At 43.3% G+C, this 21,115-nt stretch overlaps 1 protein-coding gene across 8 annotated transcripts in view; it reads right to left on the bottom strand.

Annotated features, from left to right (window-relative positions):
* Positions 1-21,115, bottom strand: part of WNK1 (WNK lysine deficient protein kinase 1) — a 98,560-nt gene that overhangs the window by 2,829 nt on the left and 74,616 nt on the right. For 3 of the 8 annotated variants that reach the window (XM_038155549.1, XM_038155556.1, XM_038155557.1), the window contains 13 exons: positions 20,812-20,863; positions 20,509-20,649; positions 18,690-20,116; positions 15,880-15,963; positions 12,835-12,921; positions 12,111-12,180; positions 10,560-10,636; positions 9,407-10,065; positions 8,328-8,530; positions 7,116-7,310; positions 5,807-5,899; positions 3,421-3,462; positions 232-419 (listed from right to left, as the gene is read on the bottom strand). In XM_038155549.1, coding sequence (XP_038011477.1) covers positions 232-419; positions 3,421-3,462; positions 5,807-5,899; positions 7,116-7,310; positions 8,328-8,530; positions 9,407-10,065; positions 10,560-10,636; positions 12,111-12,180; positions 12,835-12,921; positions 15,880-15,963; positions 18,690-20,116; positions 20,509-20,649; positions 20,812-20,863 — 3,318 coding nt within the window. The remainder of the gene's footprint in view (positions 1-231; positions 420-3,420; positions 3,463-5,806; positions 5,900-7,115; positions 7,311-8,327; positions 8,531-9,406; positions 10,066-10,559; positions 10,637-12,110; positions 12,181-12,834; positions 12,922-15,879; positions 15,964-18,689; positions 20,117-20,508; positions 20,650-20,811; positions 20,864-21,115) is intronic. The other 5 variants (XM_038155550.1, XM_038155551.1, XM_038155552.1 and 2 more) reach the window with 5 other exon arrangements.

Genomic DNA, 21,115 nt, shown 5'->3' with positions numbered 1-21,115 from the left:
CAACAACCAAGAGAACTTTAACTGAGTAACTTTAAAAATTGCCAGTCCATGGCCCTCCCCTTGAGTTCTCCCCTTCCCTTGCAGGGCAGGCAGTACATCCTCCACATGAAGAGCCAGCCAGCAGTGCTCTAGAGCTGCTGTCCCAGCCGTGCTCCAGCTATGTTTGAAACCCCAGGGAGACAGAAGGACACCCAGAGCTTCTCACCACCCCCCTCACGGGTCACACCTCACCTCGTAGCTGCTGTGCCCTTTGCCAACTTTCTTGCCAGACAGGTTCATGGCGTCCCGAGCCCAGTTATCCACCAGCTTGTGCAGGTCGTCCGTGAAGGTGCCCTTGCGGCTCGAGGCGATGGCCGTGGGCTGGCTCTGGGGAGCCTGGCTGTTCACTGCAGCCCCCACCGTGTTGGTGCTGCTGGTCCCTACAAACACAAACACGGCCATCACAAGGCGGCTCGGCGCTGACCTGCCTCGAGTGCATTCAGTGGGAATGGCACACCAAGAGTTAAAATGCCATGCAAATTAATTCTGAGTTTCAATTCCAGGACACACTGAAGTGGGAACTGCAAGGACTCCTACAGGCATTTTCTCACATTCAGAGTGTTTCACAGATAGGTTTCACTTGACAAGAAGTGCTGCAAGTGGTCATCCTAAGAGGGGAGTGGTAGCAGCCTACAGGTCTTTGTAGAAGAAAAAGGACATTAGATTTCAGCGCTGAATGACAGCACAGGCACGTCGCTCTCTCATCCTACACCTTTTAATCAGCAGCAGCCACTGCTGGCACAGGTCAATTCCATCTTGGAGAACAATGCTGGATGCTGAATAAGGAGCAGTAAAATCAGCATCATCAGCTGCTCTGTAGCAAATTATCTCCGTTTTGTGAAAGGAAGAGAAAAATTCACCCAGTTGACAAAAAATAAAAAGGAAAAAAAAAAAAAAGCCCCAGCCAGAAACAGCAACTGTTGTTTCTCACAGCTGCCATACTGATGTCCTAGAGGATAACCAAATGGGACTGTCTTCATCCACTAAGCGGCCAGGATCTGCAGGGAAGGTCTGCACTGCATTAAATTTTGCTTTTTGCCTCTAAAAGCTTTTTTTGCCATTATGTTCAGATTTCCTAGGTCAGAAGAATAAGCATTTGAGATCCAAACAACTAATACAGCTTAAGGAGGGCAGAAGTGAGGGTATTCTTTAGACAAGCTGACAGTTTTCTCTTTTCACTGCAAGAACACAAAACCCTTTCACATAAATGCCAGGTTTCAGTTCTGTTACAAAGCTTGCTGAACATTATCTTGTGGGGGGGAAACCAACCTGGAAGCTTTGTTTTGGATAGCCTTCCTATGCCACTCATATTTATAAACACTCCAATCTAGGTTTTTAAAAGGCAGACCTCGTGACACGAAGCAAAGAAGTCATGTACTACCTAGGATCCTAAATTCCCAGCAGTACTGCAAAGTACCCTCACTTACAGCTGTGGAAGTGCCAGTTCATCACTAGAGCAGACCCAGCAACAAAATCAGCATCAGCAGGGCTAAAGACAGCACTGCTTGCAAACACTCATCCTCACCTACTCCTGAAGTTCCTCAAATATTTCTACTTGCTCCCTCAGGAGACTGCACCAGGGAAATCCATGAAAACCTGAGTTTATGGCAGGCGTTTCTGAAGGGAAGCCATTTGGAGGTGGGTCACAGAAATGCCAGCAATGAACATCACATCTCTCTTGCAAATGACAGAATCACTGTCTCTTGCCTGGCAGTTCCTTCATCTGTCCCACTTTCCCTGGCCATCAGCCACATTCCTTGCCACCACTGTATCAAAGAACTGGTTCCAAAGCCCTGCAGGAATGTTTCGTACTGAGGAGTGGATTAGGAAGGTGACATACTTACTATGCAGGACAAATAAAGTGTTACTGCCTCTAGTAGTGCTGAGGAGGGAAGGACACAGATTCATCCCACCAGTTCCAGCTCAAGCATGGAAGTGGCTCCCGGGCTGGCTGCCCACAGGAGTTGTTAGTGGGGGCAGACACGTGAGAACACACAGCAAGGGAAGAAAAAGGTTCCCTGAGCAGGGAGCGAGGCCGCAGCACTGATGGAGAGGAGCAGGGACACACTGCACTGGGTGGTGCAAGGAAAGTCTGCTGTGAAATAACAAGAACCTTCAGCATGCATCACGTGGGAAGAACTCTGGATACAATCATTTAGTAAGAGCAATGATGTGAAAGGTAAAGTTAAATACAAATGAGGCAAAAGCAAGGAAGAGGTACTTGGGGGAAGGGGAACACTGCCAAAATCAGTAATAATCACATTCCACCATGAGGTTCATGCAGGAATTGACACACTTGCTCACATCCTCTTCAGGATGGCCAGCATCCACTTGTGCTATTTCACATTTCCACTTTAATCACTCAGTACTCTGGATCCTGGACCTACACCAGAGAGCTTCCTCAGGATATGGAAGGGGGAGAGTTAATCAAGGCATATACTACAGCACATTCAGCTGAAGAGATGAAAGATCCCTTAGGGGAGTTGAAGAGTTTTCCAAAGAACTAGATTGGTTCAAGGTGACAAAGGCTGCCAGAGCTTTGTCTCCCAAAGTAACTTGGTCAGAGAGCTCCCATCTCAGGTCAAAGACATACCAGCCTACAGCATCAGAGCTGAGCTCTCACCTAAGGTCCATTTAAAACTGACTTCTCAGGAATTTTACATCTGAGCTCTGACACACTCAGTGCCTGCAGAAACTGCCATCCTGAAGAGGCTGCAAAGCAAGTGCTTCAACTTGTGGCATTCATGGAAACGACCCCCACATTCCTGCTCGGTCACAGCAGCCATCCCCAGTTCTGCTCTGACATGAGGGATCTGAAGTGAAACAGGCTCTCTCTCTCCAGCCCACTCCCTATAATGCCTTAATTCTGCTCTTGGATTTTTTCCCCCATAAACCACAGTCAAATGACACCTTTAAAACAGTCTTAAATGACATGTGCACACACAGGCTTTTCTGAACACCTCTTGCTTTGGGACACACTGGAGATCTCTGATGGCTTACTCTTAGGCTTTTAAAGCATTGGAGGAGTGTCTGCAATTGGTTCCATCACTGAGGTGATAAACCCCATCAAATCCCAAACCAAGCAGCTGCTCTGAGTACGACTCCAGCACATTACAACGAGCAACTGACCCTGATGTCACTCTCACTAGCGAGAGCAGAGCTCCACAGGGAAGGGGAGGCCCTACCTGCCTCCACCTGGCTGCAAGAGCAGCACCAGACTACCCCTTATACTAAGGACAGAGCACACATTTGAGGGCATAACACAGACAGACAGATGCTGTGCTGGAGACAGAGTCAGGGACATAAGGCTTCAGTGACCAGGAAAAGCTGATGAATAGATTTACAATCAGGAATTGGAGATAACAGAAATAAGATAATTACTACAGAGCTGGTTGCAAGGACAGACTTTTTTCACCATCTTCCCTGAAGCACAAAGAGAGAGTAATTTGTTAAAGATAAGAGAAACAGTGAGAAATGTTCAGTATCAGGAAACATTACAAAAAGCTTGGTGAGAAACAGAGGACACAGCACAGCAGGGCTTTAACAGTCACCACTGGGACATTCTAGACAAACTCAAAGACTCGTCTGACAGTTTAATCACAAAGAGAAGAGGCCCAGCCTCCTACATTTATTCTTCATAATTCCCAAACCATTGTGAAGAATGTCAGGAGACACTGAGGTCACAGCTGTTATCAAACAGTCACAACTGTGGTTGTTATCACAGAAGGAAAAGCAAGTACATCTTCCATTTTTGCCAGGACGTAGGAAGCATTTTACAACCATCAAATTTCAACCAGCAACAGATTTATTTGATAGGTCAAAGTGCTTTTAGTTTGTCACCCTCTTTTCTCAGATGTGTGAAAACAGTTCAGGCATTCCCTGCCAAGCTGTACCACTCTGTTTCTCCAGCTGCACAGTTAAAAGCATCAATCACTGCACTGTTTCCTCAACACCACTGATTCCAACCCAGTATCTTCTCCAGCTGTCACTCTCCACAGCAGTCTGCAACAGCACTTCAAGGACAAGGCTCCAGGAAGCAAGCAGCCTGCAGCAAGCCAGGTGCCAGGCCAAGCTGAGCCATGCCAAGTACTACCTGCTTTTACAGGACAGCTACAACACTCTTTTCAACAGGAATCTGTTTCCCTTAGCATCAGTCCCAGGAGCAAGAGATACACATGCCAAAGGACTCTTACAGCCAGATGACAGCAAATTTACAGCAAGTCTAGGCCTTGGAAGTAAATTATACTCTCGTATATTCACTTCAATGTCAATTCTAGAAACAGACTGGCTGTTCTTCATATTCCCTTCCCCCAGAAAAGGACAGGCCAGATTAACAATTTTAAGTTAGTTTTGATAAGAATTTAACTTCTTCCAAGAAAGGACTGTTAAATCAGGATAGTGCAGATGTCAGCGCACATCTGCACATTAATATACACAGCAAAACATTTAAAGCTGCTAAATTTGAAAAATTAAATCATTTTAGTGCTTAGATCCCAAATCCAGTGAAGTGGGTTAGAGTTAGTGCAAAACTGAACAGCCAGGAAGACGTTTCCCTCCCTTGGCCTCCCTTCCTTTCTCAGAGGATGGGGCTGGTTGCATTGCAGCTGTCTCTGCAGAAGGCCAGGCCCAGCTCCCACACACAGCTCTGGCTCAGCTGAGCCCTGCCAAGCACAGCAAGACAGATGATGCAGATGTGTGGTACTGCCATGCAGTGCGGCGACCCGAGGGCTCCTGACAGCACTCCAAACTTCCTCACATGAGTCATTCCAGAGGGTGGGAAACAAATGTCAGACATTTAAAGGGTCCAGCCTGCAGAAGCAGCACAGGAGATATTGCAGCACTCCCAATAAAAAGCATCACACCAGCAGCCTTGGCTCCAGCATATTGTTATTTCAGCCACATCAGAAGTTTGAGGCTCTCTTGTAAGTCTGGCCGAATGTAAGTACAAATGAGAGGATTCTGGAAAGAGCTGCTAGCTAGCTAGTGAGGGCTGACAGGATGTCTGAAAATGTCTATTTACCCACCTTTACTACTACTTGTTTTACATTTACTGTATCTCCAACTCACAGGAAAAACTTCTAAACCTGAGCCCATTAGTAGGTAAGGTTCTTTCGAGTTTGCCTGGAATTATTCTGTAATTATTTTAAAACCCCTTTACCACTTGGATCTTTAGCTAGCCATCTGTTAATGAACACAAGTTGTCACTACAAGCTGCCTACAGGTGGCATCAAAGCTCTGCATTGTCACCAGCTGCTGAGAGCATGGGAACACACGTTCAACTTGTGCTGCAAGCACACTGCCAGGGAAGGCAACACCCCCCAACCCCCCCCCCCCCCCCACCCCCACTGAAGTGTCCAGCTAAGGGATAACCTGGAAAACAAATCTTCCTCACTCTTCCATCACAAAGATTGAAAGATTACCCCCCTACAAGTCTCATGTCATCTAACATACGCTGAAGCAAAATTACCAATGGGCCTTGCTAAGTCTCCTCAGTTTGTGTCATTTCACTGACCTGTCCTGAAAGCTTCCTCTCAACGTTTAGAGAAAATGAGTGCTTGCTACAGTGAGTTTAACAGCAGAGAACACCTAACATGAGAACCCAAACTTCTAAAGGTGTGCTAAGAGCAGCTGAGCTGAGCCATGGGATGGGAGGGAATACAAAGTGGCAGATGAGGATGGGCTGCATGAAACAGATCCAAGCAGCAGAAACAAAAACCAAAAAGACAAAACAAAAAACAGACAAGGAAGGAGTAAAGGTGTTACACACAAAGAGCCAAGCAGGGCGTACTCAGAAATCGGGTCCTCCTGCCACCAGGCTTGAAGGTCACTCTCTCAGATGCACAGTTAAACTTCGCACAGCCTGTGAGAAAACAAGAACAGGGAGAACAGAGAAAGGAGAGGAGAGGAGACAGAACACCACTACAAGATGTTAGCAACTTGAAGTTGGAAGGGTGAAATGCAATCACGACACACAAGAATAAGTCTCAAAGTGTGAACCAAGGAGCACAGAGACAATATACGGAGTGAAGAGACTCCCTCCAGCACCTCCAGACACGAGGCCAAGTTTGCACTGCTACTCTCCAGGACATAACCCAACTATAAAGCTGTAATCTATAGGAAAGCCAAATCCTGCCAAAAGTACCCAGTTTTTAAATGGTACTGCACAACTCTGGATGCAGGGAGATGATTCAAGTAGCTCCAAAATGCCTGAGACAGTTCCTAAAAAAAAAAATCTCTACAGAAAATTCTTCCTTAAAGTCTGTTTCCGTTTTCTGTATGCACTTCTTCAGTTTCAGCAAAAACACACACTAGAATTGATGTACTCAAACTGTCTTTAGCAAAGCTTTTCAAAAAGATGTGCAAAGGGAAAAAAAACCTACAACAGCTAAGATAAGGTTCAGATAAGTGAAGGAATCATCCCCTAGTGACAAGCAAAAGAAGCCCTCCCCACTGAGTAAATCAGAGCTGTGCCTGAGAAATTATTTGATAACATACTAATAACAAGCTACCCACTACTTGAGAAACCTGAGTACATGACCAATTTATTACTCCCACCATTTCATCCTCCTACACTGACTCTTCCTTCCAGGATAATTCTCAATGAAAGAACGTGAGCCTTTTTTTACCTTTTACTGTTAAGAACTCCATTGACAGAAACAGCCAAACCAGCTAGAAGTCTAAAAGGACTAAGACTCCGAGTCTTTGGAAACTTCCAACCATTTCAGTCATCTGTTAACATCAAACCTGTTCTGCCCCTTCCTTGGTCTGATTTCCAACCCCCCAATCTCATTGGTCTCTTTTCCTCTGAGCCAACACCTTTCCCAGGTCAGCAGAACTTCACTGCCACCACCCCACTGCACTCTCCTGTGCTGTCCTTGGGGTTTCAGACCTTCAACCACCTCACACTTCCCCTGAGTGAGAAGCTACGAACCCACTTGCACACAACGTCCTTATCAGCCTCCACACACAAGCTGGGGACCCCAGAGCTACCTGACAGCAGGTATTAAAAATCAAGTGTCATGAAGTCAACCCTTCATTTCCACTGCTAATTGCACTAATTGCATTTGGAGTCTTACCTTGGCCTGGCGCCGAAAGGCTCGGTACCGAGAGGGCACCATCACTGGTGAAGGCAGAGTAGAGATTTTCACTGGAAGGTGAAGGTTTGAGGGGCTGTAACAAATGGTTCTGCCCAGTCTCTGGCACACTGCCAGGAGGATGAAGGGTCTGCTGAGGGGGCAAGACTGATGGTGCACTTTGAGCTGACAGGTTGCCTAGAGGAAAAAGGAAGGCAAAACATTTTGGTTTGCATACATTTTTGAACCTGATCAAGCATGACAATCCAGGCAAGAGAAGGAGAGGCAGAGGGAGAGAACTACTCCACTTTCTGAGAAAGCAGTAAGACCAGAAAAATTCCTATTCCTCAGTTTTAAGACAACTCTGTTGTGGTTTATGTGCTCACAGAGCTCCTCTATCACACAGCAAAACAAATGAGCAGCCAGGGTGAGTGGATACAGGAATCTCAGCATGGCATGGAATTAGCAAAGTGAATACGCAAGAAGCAGTATCAAATATTTCTGCTGGCCCTCCAACACTGTTTGCTCCCGCTGCAGGATTGGAGAATCTCCAATTACACAGAGACTGTCACCCATGTCACTCAATCAGTAAACAGAACTAGTTCCTGAGTTCTGTTTATCAGAAAAATGGTCTTAGTAAGAAAGGAAACCTTGACAATTGAAACTGATTCTCAATTTGCAAGTACAACAAATCTTCAATTCCATGAAAAAAGCCACTATTTTAACTCACATCAAGTGTGAGTTTCTGCAGTCTAAGGAATAATATCAGTAATATCATGCTGAAGTGGTACTAAATTAGAAAAAAAAAGTCTCTGCAGATGACTAAAGACACCAGACACATTCTGCAAAATCAGTTTTAGGATGGAACAAGCAGAGTTTATCTTTAAAAAACAAACTTTTCTGCCATACTGTAAATTTACACTTTTCTTCCTAGTCAGAGCTCAATGACTAATATCTTAAAAACATGAACCACAACTTTTAAAACTGCTCTTACAGAACAATGTCACAGTACCTTTCAGTGGACTGAAAAAGTCCCAAGCAAAACTACCAAACAGCAAAAGTAATTTCAGAAATGATAAAAGAAACTCTGGGAGGAACTGGTACACACACACGCATTCTCCTCAAAAGAAAAGACAAAGACAGAGAGCTAGATCTAAGAATGAGAGATGGTACTTGGTCTGTTTTATCTGCTAAAAATATTGAAGGAAGCCTTACCTGATAGCTGAGGGCTTTTATGTCCCTGGGAGCTGCTACGACTGGACTTGCTGCCTTTTCCTTTCGTAGGTCGTCTCCTTCTTCCTGACAGGGGTGCAGCTGGGGGAATAATGACTGCAGGTGGAGCCTTTCCCAGCTTCACATAGAGTGACTCAATCTCCTGCTTCTGGCGGCTCTGCAGCTCCTGGATCTCTTTAAGGTGCCTAACAAGTTACAAAACAGTGGGATTTACAAGAATTCTATGTATACACACAGACGCAAACAATTCCTCCTCTCCGCTCCTTCTTTGGTCAAACTCTCAAACATTTAAGAAAGAAGTAAATAAATCTTTTCCACTAAATAGTAACCACTGAACGCACATGGCAGAACACTTGCCATTTTCCAGTGTGCTCTAGCCCTGGCTAGAATTCCAAAACTAAGTTCCCAACGTTGCAATCACAAAACCAGAATAAACAGAAGTACAAAAAAAGCATTCAAATGCTACAGGAATAGCTAGATTACTCATTTTCTCAGACATATGGCCTTGGAGACTTCTACACTGGTATTGCCTTACAATTTGTTTCAGAGCAGTTGCATACACAGGATTTGAAACTGCCAGCTACCCTAAAAAACAGTTCAACTTTCAGTATAAATAAATTAGTAGGTCACATTGCTTCACTTCTAAATTCTTCTTCTGAGCCAACAAGGTCTCTTCAGGAGGAGAACCATTAGAAATGACAGAAATGCAGAGACTTGTGTGTCATTTTCAAACAACACTACATTTTTCCCACTAACTCCAGTGATATGCCAAATCTTTCTTAGATCTACAGTCTTATCCATGGTGCAGCTGGCAATCTACACACAGCAAGGTTACAGGGTAGAAAATTCAGCCCAACTAACACGTATATTCCTCTTTTGGTACAATTGCATGCTGCTTTCCCACTAAAAGAACCTTACTTCCCACATAAATGCTGACAATGGCTCCTGACATTTAGCAAAGGCTAAGGGAAGTACAGGTAAAATTCATATTAATCCTGTTAAATTCATATGAATCCTGTTAAATCTATTCCTTACACAACCACCCAAAGAAAAAGCCTTACTTCTCCCGCAACCGACGGAGTTCCAACTTCAAGTCTTCATCTTCAATATCCGACTCATTGTCGCTGCTCATGTAGGAAGAGTTGAAGGAGTTGCTAAGGCTCTGAACAGGGAGGCTGATCTTTGATCCCAGGTGCTGGACAGAGTCTGGGCTCCCTGAGCCATCATCCAAATCCTTAGCCATTCCACTGAGAAAAGCGACCTCCGGATCAGAGGATGGACCATTCATGTGTGGGGACTGCCTCGACTCCAACTCTTTCTTCGGAGCTGCAGCTGAAGAAGCAACTTGTTCCAAGCCCACAGAGAGAGGAAGAGTCATTGGCTCTTTCTCAGCACAGCTGACCTCATCCCGAGCCTTCGACACGGAGAAGCGCCCCACTTGATCCGTCGTCGTGGTCACCTGGAAGCGCCCAACCTTGGTGGCCTGAGCAGCATCTCCCAGCAGCGGCAGCCCGGGAGCTGCCTCAGGAATGCCATCCACCACATCCAAGGAGGTGGCAGCCACAGCCCCGCTCTTCCGGCTCTCAGCCTGCTTTACCAGCGTGCTCTCTGGGCTACTGCCAGAAAGGCTTGAAGAATCAGTGGAGGTGGTTTCAAATTGCATTGGCTTCGTTTCAGGTTTGTCACCCTCTTTTAGCACATCATCCGCTGCCACCGATACCTATAATAGAAAAGCAATCATGCAGACTTCCTTAGTTTTTCCTTAACATGATGCTTTTATTTCCCTTAATGGTAAGATGTATCTGGGAGGGGAAAATAACTCATTTCCTAGGTTTGCCACAAAGCAAGCCACTGCTTCCCTCCAGGCAAAACACTGCCACACAAAGCAGCACTTCTTGTAATCTGGAGGATTAACTCCAAGAAACAGCAGCCTCAGATGGGGCCTCCTTCAGCAATAGGACATAATACAGTGAACATCCCAGCCTGTTAGTGAAAGAGCAGCCCAACAGCGAAGGCCTGCTGCAAGGGAACGCTATGTTCACAACTCTAGACCTGCACACACTGTGCAATCTCTGCCCTGAATGGAAACAGCACCTGCAGACCTGCTTTCACAAGCTCAATGTGGACAGCAAAGTCCTGCACATGGCACACTGAGCTACCAGGAACCACCCAAAGAGGCTGTACCAAGAGCCAAGTGAGTTTAGCAGCTGGTACCTGAAACCGTCCCATCTTCAGCACACTGGCTCCTCCTGCAGCCACAGCACTGCTCTCTCCATCACCAGCTGCCAAAGCTAAGGAAAAGGAGAATGGGATGAAGACAACAATGAGCAACAAATTATTTGAACTCCAACCATTTCTTTTTATGTACTTCAAATTTAACCATCTGTTAACTGCAAAGAGGCTTCTAGACTCACAGCACCGTGTTAATATAAAATGTTAATTATTAATGTTAAGTTGAAGCATTTTTCTACAAAGCTTCCATGCACAGTGTATTTGCCAAAACAACACTTTTAGGCAACAGTAAAAAAAGCACACTGATTTCAAAGATGTGAAATAGACAAATAATAAAAAATAGAGCTTCATGAAATTGATTCAATACCCAGAGTGACTACCTAAATTTCACAAACACTGGGGACCAACCTATTTGCTGAAAAGGGGCAAGTTTAAGAAATGCTATAAACCACATTTACTCAAAGCAGTCTATCTGAAGTTCTCCAAGTTGGACTCTTAGGTGTCAGCTCCGAATTTTGTTGCTCTGTGCACTGGCAGTATAAAATTACAAAGCTGAGAAATAACATTCTATTTTTAAACCAGCTCTATTGGACAGCTTGCTCTGTTTATTAAGCAAGTTCCCAGTTTGTTTACCTTTACCTTCTAAATTTAAAAGACAAAACCCGACTAATTCTTTAGCACTAATGAATTCTACATTATAGTTCACCAATGTCCCAAACTGAGATTATGTAATTTATTTGCCTTCACAGTTTTATTGGCTTCTGAAGGTTTGTTATTCAACTTCAGAGGCACACACATGTTAATCGTGTGTGCCTCTCAAGAAAAAATTTCAGCACCGTATTAACAGCTTCTTTTAAAAGCAGAAGATTTCAAAAATTAAAACAACTAGATGAATACTGATAGAAAAATGTCACATTATTTTGCAAGTGTTTGGATTCCCCCCTCAATAACTCAATCCATACAGATTTAAAAGTCATTGATCATCCAGACTTTAACTGGTGATCATCCAGCCAACCTTCAGTTGTTCTAAAGCAGAAAGAAGGAAGTCTGGGTTTCTTACTATCTTTCTTGAATTTTTAGTAGTCTAACCTTGGCTTTTCTGCTCAAATAGAAATGAAACACCCTCAGGGTAAGGGAGAGGTATCCTACATGCAGAACACAGTGTGATGACACAAAATGGGTCCTACTGCTGTTGCCAGGAATATAACACATGACAGAAAACAGTTCCTTCAAGTCCTGATGCTGTACCTTAGCAGCACAGTGGAGACTCTTTGAGAGTCTTAATTTAGCATTTTGGACAGCTTTAAATCCTAAATGAGTCACTACAATACGTAAGTATTTATCATCCCTCCTCCTCATGGCCTACAGGGGAAAATTTCAGTCTGGCTACTAAAAACTAATGAGATGCCCTCAAGCAGCTGCCATTCCATGACTTAGTAAAAAAAGCTATAACCTTCCAAGTGGTTACTCTGTTCAATTTTGATTTCTATCTCCATGCTGAGAAATCCCCTAAAGTAATCATGGCTGCCTTACCATCCTTCAGACTCTGTGTTGCTGTGGACACCGGCTCAGTAACCACTGTTGATGCTACTGAGGGCACAGACTGCAGGTTCAAGGAGGAAAACAAAATAAATTAAAACACTTAGCAGTTTCATTGAATGCCAACAAATCCAACATACTGCATGTTACATAATTTTTTTGCTTCCAAGTGGGACAAAGTATGACACATGAAAAGACAAATGCAAGACAAGAGATTTTACAGGCCTGATAACCCTGAGGCTGTGAGTAGATCAGCCCTTGGCCTGTGCAGAAATCATGCATAAATAACCACTTGTATTGTCAGTCATTGTCTTCATTCAGTATCAAAAGGTCATTAATACAGGCTTTTAAAATTTCAGATCCACACTTGAAACAGCCCTCCCAAATTAAGACTGACATGTCACATATTGCTTTTTTAGTGTTCTTTCCCTTTATTCCACAGTCACTTCCAGTTCTAGTTTGGTGACATCACCAGAAAAGTTGGAATAACAACTAATACCAAAAAACAGTCTCAGGAAATGACATCATCTATTGCACTATACAGACTTTCCCGATTTTGGTTGACTCAGTCCCACAAACTGGAAGATGAGTCTGAATTTTTATTTTTAAAAGTCTAAATACTGGTGTAGTGATATTAAAGGCAGTGACCTAAGAGGATGACTTTGAAAAAACACTGAGGTTTTTCAAGACTACTAAACTGCCAACATTGCAAACATACACAGGCAGGAGCAGATGTCACTGGGACAGTCTCTGGACTAAGGGTTCTTCTCAGCTGAGCATCCAGATCTTCCAGTGGCTGTTGGGACTGAGAAAGAAGAGTAAAACAGTGTCCCAGCTCAGGAAAAACAAAAGCATTGTTGAGAAACAGACATATTCAATACTAAAATTTAGAGCACTCAGTACAGCTTCCATATTTCTATCAAGCTTCCTTCTTACACATTTAGATTTAACACATATGGCACAGTAAGACTTGTTTAAAAACAACAGAACAGGAAAATAAACTAGAATGGAATTAAAAAAAAAAAAAAAAAGGAGAAAAAACTCCACAATACCACTCAAAACCAATCAACCAAGAAAAAAACCCCAACCCACAAGTTCCCTCAGAGAGGCTACATAGATGGATTGGCTTGAAAATGGAGAGGGGCAGAATCTCTCAAGTTTGCTTATTACTTAGACTTCAGTTATTTCAGTCAGAATACAAGATGTTTCTCAAACTTGGCCAGTTGGACTGGGGAAAGGAAGAGAAGAAAATTGTACCTAAAAATATCCTGAAGACAAAAAAAGTCCCAAAGTATCAAAATTACTAAATTAGGGCCATGCCCCTAAGATACATTGAAAGAAGAATGTATTGTCAGATACCATGAAGCTGCAATTCTGACCCTACAGAACAGACATTTTCATCCAAACTTTGGCATTGTTAATCTTTCCAAGTGAAAAAAAAAAAAAGCTGTATCTGTTTTTAAAACTGAAGCAGGGATCATGACAACATAAAAATACTACTTTCCACTGAAAGTTAGAGGTACATAGTAGCATAAAGATGCTTTCAAAAGGTTGCCAGGATAACATTCTTCCTGACGTATGGATTTCAAAACAAAACCAAAAACCCTAGGAACAAAAAAGCCTGTATCAATTCCATTATACAAAAATAAAAAAAAAAAGCAGAAGATGTATGACTCCATTCAGAAATTCAACTGCTGAGTGACAAGTGAGGTAATTTAATCCAACACTGTAAAATAGAGAGGACATGTCACCTGAAATACTAAAAAATTCTCATCACTTATGCTCTCAAGAAGATATTTGCTTCATGTAAACAAATGGCTACCAGAACGATCAGGAAATAAAGATTGCCTTATCTTTAAAAAGCAATTAAGGAATAAATAGAACAGGTATTTAACACTATAGGACAGACTGTTCAAAACTGGTCTTGAGATGACGTGTACTCTGTCTGCAAATTACAAGTGTGCTGCTAAGGAAAGGGGAAAAGTTGTGTAATCACCTTCTAGTGACAGAAGCAGCACAGAAGGGAAGCCTGTCTACTTTAAGACAAGCCAGTAATTTTCCAGATAGTATTATGTGATAGCAGCAAATGCTCTTAACAGTCAACTAGATTTGGTCTCCTCCAATTTTGTTTCATTCCCAGGCAATCCTTCTGAGTTCAAATGAGAAGTGAAATTCACCAAGTTGTTTGGAAAGGACAAGAAGCAAGGGATCTATATTTGTGACTCTTCCATGCTACAAATCCTGCCAGAAATACCTATGACAAACAGGAAGCAGCCTTTTGCAGTGGTACCATGGCTTGAGTCATAAAAGTGGCTTACAAGTGCTTTTGAGCTTAGGGGAAAATACTACTAATATACCGAGTTTCCAGCAATGAGAAGAACTATGAACTCCACATGACTGATTTTAACTAGCTGCCTCCTGATCCATCTGATACCTGACCATGGCAAGAATGCAGGTAAGAATTATCACCAAACTGTTGTTGTCTTCTCTTCAGTGAAACCATGCTTCAGAAAGAACTGCCTAAAAGAGACAAACCAGCTTCTGTCTCTGAAGTCAGGGGGGGGAAAAGTGTTTTTTTCTTGCTCAGTTTGGAGAAAGAAGATACCCATTTCCTTGCTACTCACAGGGCATGAATATGGCTTATGGCTCTAAGATTAGGATGTAAAAATGAGCTACTTTTAGAAAATATTTTCAGTTGAATAAGCCTTTTTCTTCCAACTTCAGATGTCATCTGCCTCAGTTGTACAAACCACACAGAATCACACAATGGGTCAGGCTGGAAGGGACCACAGTGGTCACCTGCTCCCACCTCCCTGCTCAAGCAGGGCCAGCCCAAAGCACATGGCACAGCATTGCATCCAGCTGGTTCCTGGCATCTCCAAAAAAGGAGACTCCACACCCTCTCTGGACAATCTGTTCCAGTGCTTGGTCACCTGCACAGGAAAGAAGTTCTTCCTCGTGTACAGGTGGAGCTTCTGTGCATCAGTTTCTGCCCATGGCCTCTTGTTCTATTGCTTGGCACCAGCATTTACACACAAAATATCCCAGCTAACTACTGTATACAAGGACAGAAGCCAAGCAGGGGAAGCCACTGCTGCATTTCAAGTCATGTTTATGATAAAGAACTTCAAATACCCTTTGAAAATCTAAAGCCTAGTGAAATCAGAATAAAGTAATAATCACAAAATAAACAAAAAACAACAAAAAAACCAACAAAAAACCAAACAAAACAGAAATCATCAAAACAAACAACTAAACCCCAAAACCTCATGAGGAATTCACAAAGGCAATTTTACATTTTCATAAACATTTCATGGCAATATATAGTTTTTCATGGTTTTTTGCTACTATACTCTTTTCAAGAAGAAAACAGGTTCCAGTATTATGCACACATTCCACAGCACTGTATTTTTTAAAAAAAATATTTCAAGTTCAGATTAACACACTAAAACCCCTAAGCCTGATTAGGCACTGGGTACAGCACCCCAAAGGGCAAAAACCACAGAATGGTTTGGGTTGGAAGGGACTTTAAAGACCATCCAGTTCCAATGCCCTGCCATGGGCAGGGACACCTTCCACTAGACCAGGTCACTCACACCCAGTGCTGAAGCCACTCAGGCTACTGCTACAGTTACACTAAAGGGGTTACTCAGTCAAAAGAAAAGAAAACCAAGAACATTAATAACATGCAACGGAGAGTTTAATTGAAACATGCTCTCTGAAAGGAAAAGAAGCAGATAAAATCTGCCAAGTTGTGTAGCACCTGAGTTAGTGAAGGTCCTGGAAAAGGTGGCAGCTGCTCACTGGATGGAGTGCCAGCCGGAAGGTCAGAACCTATTGGTAGCACCTATGGATAACGAAGAGGAAACGCGCGTCCGTCAGACATGGAACAACAGGAGGATCAGATATCAAGCTACAGGCAGTCAAGTCATACAACAGAAGCCTTAACTTTTTATTTTTTTTTTGTAGAGAATTCCTTCCTGGACAGTTAGCATAGAGTCTTTACGGACTTTTGCAACCAAATTGGGGAAAGTTTGCTTTGCTTTTATTTTATAATCCAGATTATCCATGAGCAGCCTTAAATTTCCAGCTTAAACAAGCTGTAGTATCCAGGAACAAAGTATCTTGGGGATACTACTTTCAAGTCTGGAAGAAATGCTAAAATAATTCTTCCAAGAAGCTTAATTTCCAAAATGGTGCAAGAATGCACTCAGTCTCCTTACAACAGATCTATGTTAACTGTCCATTAGAAACTGCAAGCTGCATGCTTCCAGCAAATTGTTCCAAGCAACACGACTTGAGAACAGAACTGTCAGTGCCTGAGGATGTCTCTGCTTGTTGAGAAACAGATTCGTAGAGCTCTCACACCAATGTTTTGATCCATCACTTCTTTTTGAGCCTGAAAGGCGTTGATGACCTACAGAAGGTGATTAGGCCATGCAACTGGGTAGGGGGAAGTCATCCAGGTTATGCAGAGGAGGTTAGAGAGACTGGAAAGGTTAGAAGGAGGCATCAAAGCCTCCTCACCAGGTCAGACAGCACATTCCAGTTAGTCATTTCCATTGTTAGCGAAGTGGTAAATTCTAGGAATTAAGCAACCCATTGCACAATTTGCAATTCTTATTCTCAGCTGTCATCTTGAGGTTTGACAGTGCCCATGAAGTCTGAGCACACACACAGCCTCGTGAGCTACAGCGCTGGCCAGCACACTGCCCCTGCAGGACAGGGGGACAGGCCACAGCCAGTTCTGGCCTGCAGTGTGTTACCACAGCTCAAAGTAATGCTCTCAAGGGCAGGAGTAGCTGCCCAGTGAAGATGCTCTCTCCAGAATTATCTATCCTGCCAATAACATTTCAGCAGGAACTAGACCGAGTTGCATTAGCTCAACTTTCCTGTGCAGCAGGAACACATATGAGGATGTTACCTGTTCTGAGGCATGATGAATTTTTAAGCTGCGGTAACTTCATAATTTAGTTTATAAATAAGAGGCAAAACATACTTTAAATACATCTGTAAGACAAGCTGAAACACATTTAACTGTCTGGCCATAAACAAAATAAATACATAGACACAGAGTCTAGCAAACCCCAGAAGACTAAAGCAATAAGCTCCTTAGTGCTCAGCAAAAACACAAAGTGAAACTAAAAATTAAGCTTTGTAAAAAAACCAAACTAATGAAATAAATGAAAACTTCAGAGAGGAGGTGAGATTTCTACAACTGACAATCAAAAACCCTGTAACATTTATTACATTTAAACCCAAGTCTTTGTAATCACTGGTTTACAATCAGCAATTTTCCAACTGCTCCAACTGTTCCTGAATGAATACCAGTTCCCATTTTTCCCCACTATTTCTTAACTAATTTTCAATTTCATTGAAATATTAATGGATGTCTTTGTGTCTAGATTCCCTTGTCAACTTTTTTGGCACAGATTCCCACTCTTCCATAGCAGAGATTTTCTACTGTGTTTGACAACAAAGAGAACAAGGGAGAGACTACCAATGAATGGAGATGCTGGGAGAATTCTCCAATGAATGGAGATGCTGGGAGAATTGGCTCAGCCTGAATTGGCATGAAACTGGTTAACAGCAAGGCTGGCTAAAGGCAACCAACACAAAGTGTTGATGAATACAAAAAACCATTACAGAAACAAAAAGAAGAGGGTATTAAAGTTCTTGGTTTGTTAAATACCTGAAAGTTTCTTCAATTTACTTCCATTTAAGGGCTACATTTCCATGTAAGGAAAGGACTATCAAAGTAGTTCAAAATACCAAAATGTGCTGTGTCCCCACACAGGCAGCCATTTAAAAGAAAATTTCACATATTGGTATATCTGGTTAGTGAGCAGGCAACAACATCCACAGCACCTCTCAAGTTGTTACTGTGAGTCATTATTTCTTTGTGAAAGAGTGTTTTGCTTGTAGAACATTGAGTCAGTAAAGAAAGAAAACGAAGTTTGTTTTCAGGTATCTTCTAAATTTTTCAAAATCGTGCTCTCATAAATCTAACATTTGAAAGGAAAACAGTATCCAGGTATCAAATAAGTAGCATAGAACTTTAAAAAACCCAAACCCTTTCAGTCAGGTTCACCCTTGACTGCAAGGAACAGGTTCATGACAGGAAGCAAAATTCTGCTATCTCAAATCCACCACTTGGTGAAATATACAACCAACCATCCCAGCCTAGTGGTCAAGTACAAGATAAAAAGCTATTTAAAGCAAGACATCCAAATTCCATTTGAAAAAAATCAGTATCAATAAAAAACCCCAAACAAACACAAAAAGCAAATGACAGTTGCTTCACTCTTTGTAGTTTAAAGAAAAAAAACTAACAGTGACATAAGAGACATCTCTCAGAAACATAAAACAGAATTGGACTTTTTTTTGCCCACTGGGGACAAAACAGAACACCCCTTGGGACACATAAAAACAATCAGAGCACAAACCTTTCAATACTACATTAAATGAAGAAACTTATTCAGGAAGAAGTACTTTGCTTTACAAAAAGGATCCTGCCCAAGAAGGCTGTTCCCTGCAAGAGCTGAACATTGACACCGACGCTGCGTTTCTTACCGGTACCCTGCTGAGAGGGGGCTTGGAAGGAGAGGTCCCTGGCTTCACTGCTGCCGTGGCGATGCTGCTCGAGGCCGAGATGTAGCTGACCGGGGTGATCACTTGCCCAGGAGTGGCAACTGGAGTCAGCACTGGCAAGCCAGTTGGTCCAAGAGGCAAACTGCTTGGAGGTATACAAGTGCTAATGGATGTCAGGGGTTTGCTTGGTGCAACAGCAGTGGTTGGGATGCCAGGAACAACTGTTGTTTCCATTACCAGTGAGGTCTCCAGAGACACTGACGGATGCACCGTTCCTACGTTACCGTGCTCACTGAAGAGAGATCGCAGCTTTTCTTCCAGGGTCTTTATATCATCAATACCAGGGGCTTTAGACTGAGCATCAGCATCAGCCTCCAGACAGTGAACATGAGGCTGGTTGGGCAATGGAGCTGGTTGAGGCTGGCTGTGGATCAAAGTCTGCTGTACTGCTGGCAAGTTAGTGACCGGTTGTGGCAAGACACCAGGTAAGGGAACCTGGGGCAACATGGGTGTTGCACCCGAAATCTGGGGGAGGACAGGTGTTGATGTAATTCCTGACGGAACAAGTAAGGGGTGGATCACTGGCTGAGAGACTGAACCAGATATGCTTGATGCTACTGAGGATGATAAAGGTGCAGAGATTGGCAGAGATAAGCCAGCTGCACTGCAGGAATGCGATTTGTCCAGAGAGTGCCCACTCTCGGGCAGGGACTGCGGAGCACTCACGACTGTTGTTTCTGCCAGACTGGACACAGAGCCACTGCTGCTGAGCTGGGGAAGCTGCAAAGCCATGTTCTGAGCCAGAGACAGGGCAACAGAGGTCTGTGCTGCTGCCATACTACTCACAGTCTGAGGAGCAGACTGAGATGTCACAGCCGGTGCAGCAGCACCGAGAGCAGTGACACCAGGAGCCTGGGCAGATGGCAGTGCCGAAGACGACGGTGTGCTGATACTGGCAGCAATGTCTGCAGTCGCTGGTTGAGCAGGCTGGGACGTGGCAGATAAGGAGAAAGAAGCAGGGGCGCTCACACTGGAAGTGACACCGGTCGATTGCTGTCCAGATTGTGAGGCTGGAGGTGGAGAAATAGAGCTTGGCACACTTGTGCTTGGTGCAACTCCAACAGCTGCATTTTCTGAAGGCAAAGTAACAGATCCTGGAAGAGAAACACCAGTGCTGGAGGAAACAGATACTGAAGAAGTAGCCACAGATGCAGGAGTTGCACCACTGCCTGCCATGGTAGAAAGTGCAGGTGGAAATGGTGGTATTGTTTGATTGAACACTGGAGGAGCTGTGCTAGGTCCTTCTGCCATCTGAGCATGCCCCATCTCAGAGAAAGCTTGCTGCAAGCTCAGTGATGATGCTGAGTGGGAGAGATTCATTCCAGGACCATGTACAGGAGATGCTGCAACTGGAAGAAAAGAAAATTATCAGTCCACCTGAAAAAGTTCATTACAGTATTATTGTCTATGGCTACACTAAGACCACATTTACTTCTTAGCATTTAAAAAACCCCAACAAACTAAACAAAAAACCTCACACCAAAACAACAAAACACACAAATGCAGGCTTATATTAAAACACAGACTTAAGGTTTCAGAGTCTTGCAGACAGCTCATCAGCAGTTTTCCTCCAAAAATCCTGCATGGTATGACCGAAATTATTGTCATCTCTTATCAGCACAGATAGTTCCCTACTTCCCCACATACTTTGAGAGGTCTTCAGGAACAGTTTAGTTAACTAACTTCACAGTTTTGATGAACATGTCTTAGGCATCAGCTTTGAAGAGTTTGGACAACTCACCCATATCTGAAGTTTCGTTTCCTCCAACAACAGCAGATGTGAAAAAGCCCTGCTCTTTCAATCGGTTCTCGGGGACGGGGCTGACAATGAACCGTCTTCCAGCAGAATGAACAACCTGGGTAAAGGAGCTAGAGGGAACCCCTAAACAAAAAGAAGATGGATGTTTAGTGACACAGGGTTGCAACTAAATACATAACCTGCAATATGGAATGTGCACTCCATCATACAAAATAAAAAACTTGGCTGCACCCATCCGCTGAAACAGAAAAAGGTAACTGTTGAAAAAAATCACAAAAGACTTACCTATTCTTTGTGGCATGGAAGATGTAGGATCTGGCTGTTTGAACTCTAATTTCTGTAAAGTAAGATAAAATTTAAACTTCTATTCTGAAACAGAAACCCACAAGATAGTTCTTAAAACGCTAGCTTACTGACATGTGGGCATTTAAGGGAAGCAGTATGTGGGACCCAAGCACCATCACCAAACTAGAGGAATTCTGCCCAGATAAATGTCAGCTACAGTGTTTTTAGAGACTCTCAGCTTAGTGACTGTCAATGTAACAAACTGATCTAAAAATTATTTTGGAAATCCAAATGATTTCCTTAA

This window comes from Motacilla alba, chromosome 1A (assembly GCF_015832195.1).
Source record: "Motacilla alba alba isolate MOTALB_02 chromosome 1A, Motacilla_alba_V1.0_pri, whole genome shotgun sequence".
In the NCBI taxonomy this organism is placed as follows: Eukaryota; Metazoa; Chordata; class Aves; order Passeriformes; family Motacillidae; genus Motacilla; species Motacilla alba.
The sequence above is the reverse complement of the archived record's forward strand: the minus strand, read 5'-3'. Positions and strand labels throughout refer to the sequence as shown.